The sequence below is a fragment of the Erpetoichthys calabaricus genome, chromosome 13 (genome assembly GCF_900747795.2).
Source record: "Erpetoichthys calabaricus chromosome 13, fErpCal1.3, whole genome shotgun sequence".
Classification (NCBI taxonomy): domain Eukaryota; kingdom Metazoa; phylum Chordata; class Cladistia; order Polypteriformes; family Polypteridae; genus Erpetoichthys; species Erpetoichthys calabaricus.
In genome coordinates this window covers 137,925,359-137,940,393 of record NC_041406.2, presented here as the reverse complement: position 1 = coordinate 137,940,393, position 15,035 = coordinate 137,925,359, and the positions used below count along the sequence as shown (strand labels likewise).

At 39.8% G+C, this 15,035-nt stretch overlaps 2 protein-coding genes across 2 annotated transcripts in view; one reads left to right on the top strand and one right to left on the bottom strand.

Annotated features, from left to right (window-relative positions):
• The window catches only part of tbc1d31 (TBC1 domain family, member 31), a 1,102,325-nt gene that overhangs the window by 370,688 nt on the left and 716,602 nt on the right, over window positions 1-15,035 (top strand). The window lies entirely within an intron of this gene.
• The window catches only part of mylipb (myosin regulatory light chain interacting protein b), a 31,821-nt gene that overhangs the window by 2,467 nt on the left and 14,319 nt on the right, over window positions 1-15,035 (bottom strand). The window contains exons 3-6 of the mRNA XM_028817632.2: window positions 8,374-8,559; window positions 4,256-4,453; window positions 3,528-3,692; window positions 2,450-2,861 (exon numbers count right to left, since the gene is read on the bottom strand). Coding sequence (XP_028673465.2) covers window positions 2,450-2,861; window positions 3,528-3,692; window positions 4,256-4,453; window positions 8,374-8,559 — 961 coding nt within the window. The remainder of the gene's footprint in view (window positions 1-2,449; window positions 2,862-3,527; window positions 3,693-4,255; window positions 4,454-8,373; window positions 8,560-15,035) is intronic.

The following is a 15,035-nucleotide window of genomic DNA, read 5'->3' as shown; positions in this document are numbered from 1 at the left end:
CTTTGCCCACAAACTCAAGACTGAAGTGGTTAAAATGTGGGTTGCAAAGAGCATGCATGAGTTAATAAGAGTGCCTCCATTCACAACACAAAAACTTATAAAATCCAGGGGGAAATGGAATTTTCCCTGATATATCAATTGGCACGGCACAAGTTCAACCACTTAAAAAAAACACTTTATGGAACGCATTCCATAATCTTTACTGAGAGTCACACAGTCTGTAAAAAATTTAGATAACAAAACTCAGATGGGACTAAAATTACACAGGTCATCCAGTAATTAGTTTACCCCACCTCCTGGTGCAATATTAATTTGATCCGAACCACGATTATGAAAGTTAGAGCATTTAATAAAATCGCCTAGATGGCAGAAAACCTCTAAATTGCCCTTTCAAAATTCATATGGTATTGGTTATGAAATAAGGATTGTGGGACGATGTGCATTTTGAAAGAAATTTGTAAAAATCATTTCAGCTATGTAGGGCATTGCAGCAATTTACAATGAAGATTTCTGTCCTGGACTCAGCTCACATACGTGCATCCCTTATCAGCAATAAAAATACTTGACACAAGGAGAGAAGACTAAAGTGGCCAGCTGGCACATTCAAATACACGCTCAAACCTGCTTTACCCAATTTAAAATGTCATAAATGCTCAGTTGGGGCTTCACAAACTGCCCTACATCCCAGGCACTTGTCTGTGCAAAGTTCATCCTTTAGCCCATGGTCTAAAAACCCTAGCAGGACACCAGCAAAGGGTTTTAATTGTTTTCCAACACCAAAATTTACCATGCATGAGAGTGGATACATGTCAAGGCATCCTAGTGAATTCCTGGCCTGGGTACTAATTGCCTTCCCTATGTCTCGATGGCTTTTCCTCAGAGCACTTCAGCTACCATGCTGGTTATGCTAATTGTCAACTTGAAAACTAGCCCAGTATGATTAAGTGAGGGTGTGTAGGTAATGATGCCCTGGCAATGCATCCAAAATTGGTTCACATCGTGTTGGGACAGCCACCTAATGCCCACTACAGTAAATTGGAGAGGCAAGTTAGAAAAGTAATAGAAACACTCAGTGCTTAGTTAAAAGTCTTTTTGCCAGCTCAAAGAAACTAAAACACAAGGTTTTACAAAACAGGTCAGATAATACAAAACAAAAGCACCTGAACAGAAACAGTATCAGCCAGGTTCACCAAATAATACAATTTATTTTTGTATAGCCCAAAATCACACAAGAAATGCCGCAATGGGCTTTAACAGGCCCTGCCTCTTGACAGCCCCCCCGGCCTCGACTCTCTAAGAAGTCAAAGAAAAACTCCCAAAAAAACCTAGTAGGGAAAAAATGGAAGAAACCTTGGGAAAGGAAGTTCAAAGAGAGACCTCTTTCCAGGTAGGTTGGGCGTGCAGTGGGTGTCAAAAGAAGGGGGTCAATACAATACAATACAATACAATACACAGAACAGAACAAATCCTCAATACAGTATAAAAATAAAAATTTTAGAAGTACAGAGCAGAATTTAACAGATCACTTAAGAAGATTTGGATATATATTTAGAGTCCTGGAGACCCCATCCATCAAGCCAAACCAACATTTACTGCTTATACTTTATGAAAATGCTTAAGGGGCAAAGGCCTAATCAGGTTTATAATGGAGACCAAGTGTACAGGTCAGGTGCAGGCTCTAGTCAACAACATCATGCACATCATCACTAAGCAAAAACCATCACTGGTTATTTGTCATTTGGGTGGGGCAGAGAAATACTTTCAATTACAAAGGTCCTGAAAAGGTAGAAAGAAAAAATGTCCCGACTGAAAAAGCCATCTCTGAAGAGGACTAATCCAACTTTGTGTTCAGGGAAAGATTAAGCAACTATTCATTGTTTGACAGCATAACATTCTCAAATCGGATTACTCCATAACAGGTACACAGAGGGTCATTCCCAGCTGCATGAGATGCAAGGCAGAAGGTAAAACTGAAGATGAGCAGGGCCCACTTACACAGGGACATTTCAGAGTAGTCAATTATCTTAGAGTACAGCTTTATTATACAGAAGAAAAGCTGGACCGGGAAGAAACTACGTAAAGGATGTTGGGAAAAATCATGTCCACTGTACAGAGGTGGTGGAACATTCAAACCAAAGATACTGAAGCTATGAAACCAGGCTTAATATGGGGTGGGGTTGGGTAATTTCCTGATAAAATGCTAAAGAATTCAGCTGACACATTCTTAACAGTGTTTAGTTTGTTATTTAATTTTCTTTTAAATGGGACTCATTTTTTATGCAATCAACTTCTTTTCACATAAGTAGTCAGCATTGCGAAAGTAGAGATCACACATATGCTCAAACTTGCACTGCACAAATTATGAACATTTCTAACTATCACAGGAGGGCATTCAGCTTTGTCTGCATGTGAAGTACTTTAGACCCTCCCCGTACCCCACTCAGATTACCTGTAACCGAGAAGCGCAGGACTGACAGCAGACCATATGTCCACATGGACAGAAAGCAGAGTTAATATCCTCTTCGCAGCATATCACACAGATCATGGCCTCCTTCAGCTTCTGCAGCCTTTCTTGTAGTGCTTTACTCTGTTGACAGCTCAGACCAGGGCAGCTGGTACAGTTTAAATGGCTCTCCGATGACTTGAGCGGGGAGTCTGGAGAGCTGCGAGACATCAAGTCCACAATGCCAGCATTGTACAAGGCTCTACGAGCGTGATCATAAACTTCCTTGGAGGTGCGTTTGATGTCAAACACATATTTTTTACCCAGGTTTATGTTCTCATTGAGAAACAACGATGCCAAGTGTCCTTTGAAGTCCCGGCTATACTGCATCATGACTGCATTTGTTACAGTGTCACACCTTGGGGATAAGAAAAAATAAAAAAATTGACACCAGTTGGCAGTAGTCAATCTGAAAAGGGAATCTTAGTTCCACAGTAGTTACCAACAAAAACAAACAACTTTGTGGCCAAGGAGTTAAAATTTGAAAAGGTCTGTATAACTCTAGGTCAATGAGATATACCTGTAAACAAAACTCAGACACACAAAGCTGCAATTCATTGTAATGCAATATATAAAAACAATCTGCCACAGGTATTGCGGTGTACTGGTTATGGCTTTGGACTTCCAACTGTGAGGTTGTGGATTCAAATCACGCTACCAGCTCTGTATGACCAGGACCAAGTCACTTGACATGACTGTTCTCCAATTGGGGCAACAAAAGAAATGACAACATTTGAGATCCAGTGGGTTCAAGTCACCTTGGATTAAGACGTCAGTCAAGTAAGTAAATATGGGTTACTGGAGACTGAGCCACACTTTGCTGGCCAGATCCAAATTTGGAGGCCACCTACCAATAATCAATAGCTGCTCTTCCCTTAGCAAAGCTATAATTAAACTGAAGGAATGTTAGTAATGAAATCTTAGTAGATACATAAAACTGAAAGCACACCAAAGTTAGTCTCTCTCTCTCTCTCTTACATAACCGTGTTGTCACCACTGATGTAAACAAACTAAAAATCTGTACCTGTAGAAGGCGTGGGTTTCAGTTATTGCTCTGTAGAATCCACTGGCTGCCCGTGTGCTGACCAGCTTGAAGAGCAGCACAATACTGTTGTTCGTTTCCTTTTTAATAGTCAAGTAGACATTTTTACTAGACTGGGTGGCTATTTGAATAACTGGGTATGGAATTCTTTGAAGAGAGGGACATAAAAAAAAAAAAAAAAAAAAATTAGAAAATAAAGGGATTACACTGCAACAAGCTATACCTAGCAGAGTGGAGAACAGAAAAAATATCCTGCTATTTCAAACATTCAAAACCTTTTTGCCATCCAAAATTCACCACTTGCCTCCCATTGCATTTCATAATTTCCAGCAATTCAATAAGCCCCTGTGGGAAAAACATTTCTAAACCTTTCAAGTTGTGTATTCTGCCATTAATTACTAGCAAATTTTAAAGAATTAACTGGAGTTCAGGACAGTGTCGAAATGCTGCCCTTTTTTTTTTTTTTTTTTTTTTTTGAGTTGGGAGGGCAGATACCATTCACAGGATTTACTCACTGGGTTAGTTATCAGTCCTTCATTAGCCTGCACCTATAAGTTCACTCCATGCAAGCATGGCTTACTTAAAATTTAAAGTCAATACTAATTATAGCAGTGAGTGTATGTAATAGTCAGGCTTTATCTACAAAATTCTGTAATTAAAACTCAAGATAACTTAGAACTAGCAATGTAACAAGAAACTTTCCACAATACCTATTGAGAGGAGTGAAGTCTTCTTTGCAGACAGATATCCCTTCTGGGCCAACGCCAATAACCAGTTTCTGTCCTTCTCCATTTCTTGCGTAGTGCCACTCCACACCATAATTTTCCAGTGTGGAGATGTTCTGCAGGACCTGGTACTCTGCGGATATGGTATTCATGCCCGTCAGTGCTTTGTGCTTTGCAATAATGCTGTGGGGAGCGAGAGAGGAATAACATTTTTTTGGTCAGTCCAATAATTTGTCCAGCTTCATGTCAGTTACAATGGCTATGAATCTAGATATAAAATTGTTAGAATCCCCCACAGTAAAGGATGACCAAGTAGCTCTGGACCCACTCCACCACCACCCCCTGCCACACATGGAGCTCCTGTTACAGCAAAAGTGGAGAAGGAAATTCAGAGGAGAACACAAGCATAACCAGTATGAGATCAAAAGCAGGCTGTCCTCCGCTTGAACCTGCCTCGAGCTATATAAAGACTCTTTTTTTAAAAACCGCTTCGGAGAGAAAAATAACACACATAGGGGTTTAGCACAAATTAGTCAACTCCGTAAAGGGGGAGTGAGGTGCTGGGGTCTTTTGGGCAATAAGATGGCTTTCTGCCGGTCTTACTGCCTTAAACAGATTCCTCGAGATCAAAAAGGTTTCAGAAGGAAGGTTGTGTAACAGAGCAGTGTGTTGCAACAGCCAGGATTATCAGGGTTCCAATCGGTTCCAAGTATGCCAAGGCATATTTAAGACAGATCCCACACCCCCAATCACAAGATACTGCTAGCAATCAGATTCAGTTTGCTATCTCACTAAATTTTGCAACATCCAGTACAACTGATCCTCACAGAAATTAAACACCGTGCAGAAGACGCACAGGGGGTAGCAAGTTACAAGGTCAAAAGAGGAACACTGTGGTCGAGGACACAGACAGTTAAATGTTCATTTCTCTTTCAGCCCTGGCTTTCCAAATGCCGTTTTTAACACAATGACAATGGCAACATACAGATGGCCCCATTAAAAGCCAAGATTCTACACCACACAAAAGGATTTCAAAACACAGAACAATCAGAACTTGGAATGGTTTCATTTTACATAACAATAGAGCAAGAAACGAAAGAACATGGTAGAGACTCCCAATAGGGTATGGGGCCATGAGATTTGCCATAGACCCTTTAATAGGGAAATATAATCCTCCAGCGACAGACGGTGTTGGTATCAAACATTATATTCAGGTAGCTTTGTTTGGAAGTACAACGCGGGGGGTGGGCTGGAGGGTTCCAACACGAATTCTTGCTATAAAGTATCCATGATGGTGCAATAAAATACTGCTATAACAAAAACCTGCATTAAATGTGCAGATGAATTACGTAATGAAAGTTTTGGTAGAACATCAAACTCACTACACATTTACAAATCTGGACATTGACGGCGGGTCTTGAGTTTATACGTCTTATTTTTGCTGCATGAAAGGATCAAATTCTGTTCACAGCACAGAACTGACCCGGAAACAGCGCAATATTTCTACAGTTGATATCCACAGCTATCATCTGGCATAAAACAGATTGAGTGTAGTAGAAAAGTAAGTGCCAAGGAGAAAGGTGGACATCAAGGTAAGCTGGATTGTAACCTTGCTAAGAATAGCCAGGCACAGAAATGTTAGCAGGTTCAATTTAAATTCTAACATTCTCAGACCTGCTTGAATTCTGGATTGCAGGTTGTCAGTCTATTCCATCTCGGGTACCAGTCCATCACAGGGTCCACCTAACACAAACTGGGCTAAATTTTGATTCACCAGTTAAATTAATTTGCATGCCTTTATAACGTGGAATGGAGAAAGGGGGAAAAACAAAACTGGACTACCTGGAGCAAAACCCGGACATGGAGAGAATGAGCAAATTCCACACAGGTAGCTATGGAGCAGCAAATTAAAAACAATATGAGCACACTATCTCTAACAAGTGAGCTATTAACTAAATGGTGTCAAAAGTAAAAGGAAGCTTCCAACTTATGAGCAGAAGCATCAAGAATAAAATGTTACAGGTTGCATTCCTTCGAGTATTCCTAAATCAAATGCCTAAAACATAATTTAGCCACTATTGGGTGACACCTCTCTCTCTCTCTATCCAGATTGCATTTTGAAAATTTCACATACGTAACAAAAGCTCGTCATTCTGAGACTGACTCGGATCGTGTCTCCTAATTGGCTTATTACCGGTATACTGCACCGACATGCCATGGGAAATTTCAAGTTACCCCTTGTGACTACTCATCTTCCTACTTTGTAATGCTCACATTAATTTCCTGTTGTTCTGGGAGAGACCAGCTCGGCTTTGATTCACCACTTGATTCAGACAAAAACAAAAAACTAAAAAAAGGCATTAAGTGAACATTACCACCAAAAAATGCAATTTTTCATTTTATATTGTACAAGGAGGTGCAAGTTCAAGGCTGCCTCACAGCTCTAATTCAGATAGTAGACTCTTCAATGAATTATTCCAATGGGAGCTGACACTTCAAAAGGCATTCGCATAAAGTATTCCACTGGGAAACTTGTATGTTCTGCCTCCGCCATTGCAAACAACATTTACAACTGCTTAAACAAAATAAAACAAAGGCGACAGTCCACATGGAGTTTGACTTGCCATGGGATTCAGGTACTTGGGTTTATTTTTCAATTCCATACTGGACTTCTGTGCCGGTGTTTATGAGTGGGCACTGTGACACACTGGTACCCCAGTCCAGGGTCATTTCCTGCCTTGTAACCAGTGCTGCTGTGGTAGCCGCCTGAAGTACTAAACTCAATTAAGCAGATTTTCTAAATGTTATGCTTAACTGATGCAAACTGTTGGTGGTGGGGTAGCTGGTGCAGATGGTCAGTCTTCCCATGGCCACAATATCGTTTGTAAGGAGCTGCACCATTAGGACACTCTAGACGAGAACAGGCCATTCAGCCCAACAAAGCTCGCCAATTAAATGAATACAAGGCGGATTTAGATAGATAGAGATACTTTATTAATCCCAAGGGGAAAGTCACATACTCCAACAGCAGCAGCATACTGATAAAGAACAATATTAAATGGTTATCACTCTTTAATGCCGATAATGTAGGTATACAGACAGACAATAACTTTGTATAATTTAAACGTTTACCCACCCTGGGTGGAATTGAAGAGTCGCATAGTGTGGGGGAGGAACGACCTCCTCAGTCTTTCAGTGGAGCAGGACGGTGACAGCAGTCTGTCACTGAAGCTGCTCCTCTGTCTGGAGATGACAGTGTTTAGTGGATGCAGTGGATTCTCCATTATTGACAGGAGACATTTAGATGTGGAGTGGTTTCTGAAGAGCATTTAACTATAACAACAATACAAGAGGAGTTTATCCTTTGGAAAAAAAGCGAGTGAATAAACCTCCCCTTTAGAACAGGGGTATCGAACTCCAGGCCTGGAGGGCCGCAGTGGCTGCATGTTTTCATTCTAACCCTTTTCCTAATCACTGACCAGTTTTCATTGCTAATTAACTCATTTTCCCTTCATTTTAATAGCCCTGTTTTTAAGGATTCAGTCCTCTGAATTTATTCCTTTCTTCATTAAATGAGAGCCAAACAGAAATGAGATGTGAAACAAGCCGACAGATGACCAGCTAAATTGGAATTTCAAACTCGAACCAATTTTCACTCCAACCAGTCTCTTAATGAAAAGCCGATTCTTGCTGATAATTAAACTCGTTATTCAATTCCACAGCTTGTTGCTGCTCGCATTCTGCCACAGCAGTCATTTCTAAAACTGTTGATTTTCTGTTTTTTCTAAGAACATTGTCAAAATGTTTTGGTGACCTGAGAGATCAGCATTACCGAGATATGTGCTGGGCACAGGTGAGCTGGTCATGTGGCGGCTTGTTTTGTGTCTCATTGTTTGGCTGCTAATTAAGGAAAAAGACAAGTAAGGGGTCGGAGTCAAGTTAATTAAAACTAAGGCAAAAAGTTAATTAGCAGCAAAAACATGTCACAAATGAAGGATAGAATGAAAACCTGCAGCCACTGTGGTTGTCCAGGACCGGAGTTCGACACCTGTGCTTTAGAATGATCACCACAACAGATCCTGCTGCCAAAGAGGTCGACGTACCTGTTAAGTATGGCTGGACTGGGTTCCTCGCCACAGAGTTCTTTATAAATGTATTTTGCAGTGTTCTGATTGTAGTCTCCAAATTCTGTTTGAGCCACAAGTGCACTGAGCTCTTCTGCCTGCTCAGGAGAGCTGTGCAAACGACCATCATGGAGGTCATCCTTTATGTGCATGAAGAACAAATGCCTGAGGGGAAAGAAAAACATAAGAGACACTTAAGTAGATGTTCTAGGTCAGTTTATTAGGTTCACCTGCTCGTGAAGGCAAATGGTCTGCTACTACAAACTGCTCGTTATGTGGCTGTAACCCAGTCTATACAGCATGCAGACACACAATCCAAGCCACCTAAATCAGGTCACAATTCTTAGGTGGACATTTGGAAATGTCATGTGTTGCCCTAGGATTGGTGTGATAACCTAAAACATACCAGTAAGTGGCACTCCTGCCCAAGAGAAAGACCAGATTTGTTCACGTTAACAGTAAGAGGACAAATACTAAAAACGGTTTTTTAAAACTGTGGTATGTAAAAAAAAAAAAAAAAAAAAAAAAAAAAAAAAGGCATGTCTGAATGCACGTGTCAGGACTTGAAGCAGAATATCGTGCCATGTTCCAATTTTATCAGTCAAGAACAGGAAAAGGAGGCTCCAGCTGGCATTTAACCATCAAAACTGGACAAATAAAAAAAAATTAAAACAAAAAAACGAAAACAAATTGAGAATTACCAATGTCTGCCGCAATATGTAGACGGCGATGTCAGAATTTGGCGTCAATTAACCCAACCTGTCATATTCCTCAAGTACATGCTAGTTTTCTCACTCCATTACACTATTCCCGTCATACATTAGACCTCTTAAAAGGAATAATCTACCCAAAAATGTTTTTAATACGTTATATACCCCAAGCTAAGTTTGCACTTCTTGCTTTTAATCTCATACTTTCAAGCAGAATGTAGAAAAAGTTTGATATAATGGGGGAACTACGGTGCCCAAAGCTAAACGGCAGCAACATCCATAAAAATCGCACTCATTTGACTTGTATCACTCAATCCAGGTCAAGTCACCCAGTTATATGATTAAATCATCCCAAAACGCACAAATACTAAAAAGTTAAAATAAACCACCTTTAGGTAAATGTGAATTAAAATGGAATGCGCTCATATACACCCATGCATCTGAACTGAAGACAATGTTTAAAAGTTGTCCACTCATATGCTCAATGTCCTAAACACAACTTCACACCAAGGTGAATAATACAGTAGATTAAAGTCTATTTGCGGAGGCCCTGTTACTATTCGAGAAAGAAAACTGCAATTCCAATCCGTGGGTTATTTTCTGGACTATTGACTTTAGTGGCTTTTATTTCACTTTCTGGACAGGTCTTCAGCAACCTCTATAGGTCACAGTATTCAATCATTTCCAATTTGTCAAAAGGGCACTCTTTTTGGGGGTGAATTAGGATTACTACACTATGCAGATGGGTGTGTAGCCTTTAAACCAGCAGGGCCAAAAGGGGAATACGTTGAATTTAAGCATCCAATAAAAATTTACAACTATATGAAAGACAGAGAGAGACAATAGAAAATCTAAGTGAAAGTGGTCTGGTTAAAGACCCCCAAATTAACATCTAGTTATTTGTTTAATTTTTATTACTAAATGAATAATTCATCTTGGATGACAACTGATATTATAGTTCATTAGCCACGATAGGTCTACTGGCTCAACTCCCATTCAGTCTGCTTGTTTTTAGCTTCAGTCCTTTCAGTGTCAAAGGCCACCAATGAACAAATTTTGGAATCCCATTTATGCTGGTAATGGAAATGCATTTTAAAGAAGAAACTGCTCCAACATTATGCAGTTAAACCAAGAACACGCACACGCGAAGGCTAGCACAGCTCTCCATTTTGTAACCTATTTACCCACAACTACCTATTAAGCGAACCTGCAAATCCCACTGTTTACTCAAACCTGCAGCTCTGGCACTTTGAGCCAACAGTGGTAACTACTGCACAGTTAAGCAGCTTACAAAATTGAAATGCCAAATACAGAAAGTACCATCCTGGAGGAGAAAGTAACTTCAAGGTGCCAAAAATTTCTACGGCCGTAGAAATCTGGAGGTAAACAGTGACATGTTTCACTTAAGATATCATTTGAGAACAACAAACTGAACAACAGGTAGGAGAAATTTCCACAAATGAAAAATGCTGCAAGTAAACCTTGTTTTGCATCTCAGTTTCTAATTGCCCAAAGAGAGACAGTGGCTTTTTGAGAGCCCAATTAAGGTTACCTTTCAGTGGGGGTATGGGAAGGGGATCGTTCTTGTCCTCACAGGAGGCGCAAGGGCAGAGATTGGTTCACTATAACAGAATTGCCACTTGTGTTTTCTTTCTTAATGCTTCAATACTTTGGAGGGAGAGCTCAAACAAAAACGGTCACTTCCACAACACTGCTCTACTTCAAAGACACCCAATCTGGGCATCTCTCATTACACTTTTGCCTTGAATGAAGCCGTCTTTTCTACATACCACACAAAACATCAGCTGGCATATATCTTTAAGCTGCCGTTTTAAGAGAACGGTAAACGGATTAACCCACACCTCCAATATTAAAAAGCACAAATAGTCTTTTTAGGGTATGTGGCTGCACTAAACGTTATCAGAAACGGAGTGTTAATGCATGAGCTAACAAGACTTTACTTATTACCATCTCACTGGCAAGCATAAAAGGGTGATCAAATTTTGTCCTATTAACACCATAAAACATTTGTTTCAGTTTTCAATAATCACTAGTGTACTTGATACATTCATGACATTCTTCACTACCACTCCAAAATATTCATTTGTGCAGCCACCTTGATCTTCATCACTGGCAGACAGTCATCCATGCTATGAATCAGGAGAAGTCACATGTGGCCAGGTCTGGAGAAGGGGGCTTCAAATCCACGGCTTCACAGAACCACCATTCCAATCCTACCAGTGTGACAGGGGCATCATCGTGAAGCAGGAGGAGTGTGGATGGCTGCTTCCCTCACTGTTCAACCTAGATTAAAATTTGCCACCAAAGCAAATGAGTAATATTGAATGGTTACACAATAAGAATGACAAACTCGACCTCAAAAATTGAGCTCATGATCTTGCCAGCACAGTCTAGGATCTGAAATTGAAGTGTGACACTGGAAATCGCTACAAGGTCTTGCAATGTGCCACCAGCTTTAGTTAATCCAAAGTACGGTGAGCTAGTGCAGTTTGTCTCACAGCCAACAGTGCGGTATTCAAACACTTCCCAGGACAGCAAGCTCAGACGTAACCTTGTACTTTTTCCATTTCACCCCCCCCCCATTCTGTCCTGGTACATAAAACATGAGACCAACAAAACTAACCCTTTTGCTAGGTTTAAAAACACACGTGGTTCCTTATTCCTGGTAGCTTCATTACATTATTTGTATTTCTGTCTGAAGGATTATGGATTGCCAGCTCTTAAAAACACACAGCCCTCGTCCATATGGCTCAAGACAAAAATTCATTTTGTTGGGGGAGAGTCCGACTATTTGGACTGAGCTGACGGTTGTATAGTCAGACATATACAGCGGTCTCAGGATCACGCCACGACTCTTAACGATTACGTAAATGTAGTATGCAAATCACTTATATATATATATATAAAAAAAAAAAAAAAAAAATCACTGGAAGTATCATGTAATGCGACACCAACAACTAATCTCTAGTGTCTGCCATCTCACACACCATTAGGAGCCGACTTCTCTTTACAGTTCACTCCACAGTTGTGCCATTTTCTTCTCTCCACAGTATTAAAGGTTAGCTGAACTGTGGATCATCTTTAAGAGAAACCTTGCAGTAACGTTGTAGTACACATTGACCAAGACTAGCATTAGAAAGTCAATAATAGTAGGATTCTTAATATTGCGGTTTTTGGTATCCATAGGATTTCTATATCAATATCAGATCAACAGGTCATAAAGGAAAAAGAGGTGAACCACACACTTCTAATTTGCACATGAACACAAAGGGCCTAATCTGGCCACGTACAGTACAACATCAGCTGTGTAGAATGGCTCTTACAGGTTCAGAATCAAATCTGTACCGACCCCCATATACAGCATAATAGGGATTAAAATGAACAGGAGGCTCAGGTTTTTTGATGCAAGTAAATGGATTAAATAAAACTGTAGCACTACTATTATTTATTTAAAAAAATAATTGATTACTTTCGTACAACCTGCTGATCTCAATAAGCAGCACAAATCAACTGGTCAGCAATGGGTTCTGAGCTACTGGGACTCGTATTTCCTGAAAGTCACAATACATGTGCTTACTTTGAATCAGGAAGAGGATCAATCAAATTTCGGTCATGGCCATAGCTTAAACCACCTTATTTTTCTTAGGTAGGAATTTAAACTACCAATAGGGCTCAAGTCCTTTAGAGGAGATCTGTGTCCTCAAAATAAAAGGGGCTGCATCACCAGAATTAAAGGTTGTGGACTCCAGCATACTACTGAAAAGAAAAAGCTTGATAAAAGCCTTCCTTTTTATTTAATACCAGCGTTGAACTCCTCCTTAACCTCTTAGTCCATCATTTTAAAATGTCCAACCAAATTAAAGACTGATCTATATTTAGTCTTTTGGTGGGACTGTGAGGGATGACAGCTGCTTCTGTGAATTGGTTTTGGGGATTTAAATATTTCTGTGGCCTAGTGTTGGGTAGATGTTTTGTTTTTTTTTAAAAACCCAGACCACCCCCCCCCCCCTTCTCATTCTCGTGTGAATTATAGTTTTTCTTTGTCTTGTGCTTTGTTTACTTTCTCTTGGGTGTTGATTTGCACCGAGTGAGAGCTTAAGTGTTGGCTGTAAAGTCTGAACCTGCTTATCTTCCATCATCAGCAAAAGGAGGCGTTTAAAGAGGAAGCTGTCACATGGTAACCAATTTAGCTACACGGTACCTTTAAAAACACATTGTTTTTGTTCGCTCAATCCGTTAATGTCTTTTCAAAAAGGAGTCCACAGGCAGCAGTCACATAGCCATGTCATGTCCCTCTGTGCTGCAAAAATCCTACCAAACAGCTATGCATAAATTGTACTGGAGGACCAACAATTTATTTACGGATTTAAAGCAAGCGCAGAGTGCTAACAAATCTACTAAATACAACTGATGAACTCATCCCTGCAGGGCATTTGTTCTGTTCTTCCAAACTGCTGATACATCTGATCTAGTGGCTTCAAATCTAACAAGCGGGGGACATCCTGCATCAGCATAGACAACAAGGCAGCTTGCACATACTTCCAATGTCTCTCAAATTACGACTATGTAAAATTTTTAGTAGGGAGGGATCAGACCTTTGTAACCAATCCTTTAAAACACTCTTTGCTCATAACAGGCACCAGGTCATTGGGTACATCACTCAGCCAGGACAGACAATACACAAGAGCCTCCTGTACTGTGCATTCTAAACAAAATCTGAGGAGAGAAAAATGAGGAAACCAAAAGTAAAAATCCCCACGCCACATACGAGACAGCATTTGTTTTTATATTCATGGCTTTAACGTGACAAGTCTCAGCCAATCAATGTAGTAACTTGTTTGAGCAGAATGAAAAGGACTATATTATATATAACCACAAAAAGTAATTCAAGCTTCCATGGAGTAAACTCCATCAGTAGAGTAACACAATATACTGTACATTTGTGCATAAAAGATAACAGTACATTAACTACAGGACAGACAGAGGTTACCAGCAGCAAAAAAAAACAAAAAAAAAAAAAAAACTTTTCAAAGAAAACCAGAAGAAGCTAAGCTCACTCACCCTAAGATCACATATTTCTCCAGGTTTTAATGACTGACTAACTTTTTAATTTCTCCTTTCATCTTCACTAATGGCAGCTTTTTCTCATCTCCTGAACTTTTCTCCTTTCATCTGCCCTGGCTTTATTCCTTTCTTCCTCTCCTACGGGTTACCTACTCTGTCATTTTGAGTTGCGCAGCCAAAACGTCGAGTCTTTTTACCTTCTTTCATTTTCAGCATAGAAATAACCTTTAACCTTTTTTCCCCACCCCAATTAGATTGTGTGAACATATAAATACACATTACATAAATGCTGACTGTATGCGCACCATACCTAAACTACATTTTTATACAGGATTTATAAACATGCACCAGACATACAAATCTCACCTATGTACTCTGCAAATATGCACACACGCAACATATACTCTTCATTTATAAGTACACATACACAAATAAAACATAAAAAGGTGTCTATAAAAGGATATAGTCCATTTGTGTATTAAACAAAAAACACTTCAGAAAAGTATTTCTATAATACACAGACAGGTGGCTGTAAAATATACAGCCTATAAAAAGGACTCTTAAGCCATATCCCAGCTCAAAATTCACAAAAATACAAATATAAATTTTTTTATTTAAATAAAACACACACACACACACACACACACACACACACACACACACACAGAGGAAGTGCTAAGGAGGAATAAAAAAAAATGCAAGGCAAAACAAAAAGGCAAACCAATAACCTACTGTTGCTCCAAAACTATTTAACTGTTTTTCCCTAAAGACCTTAAAATGGTGAACCCATCACTTGCTGTGGAGCAGACCGTCTATTTTACAGAAGGCTCCAACAGCTGGCCATGC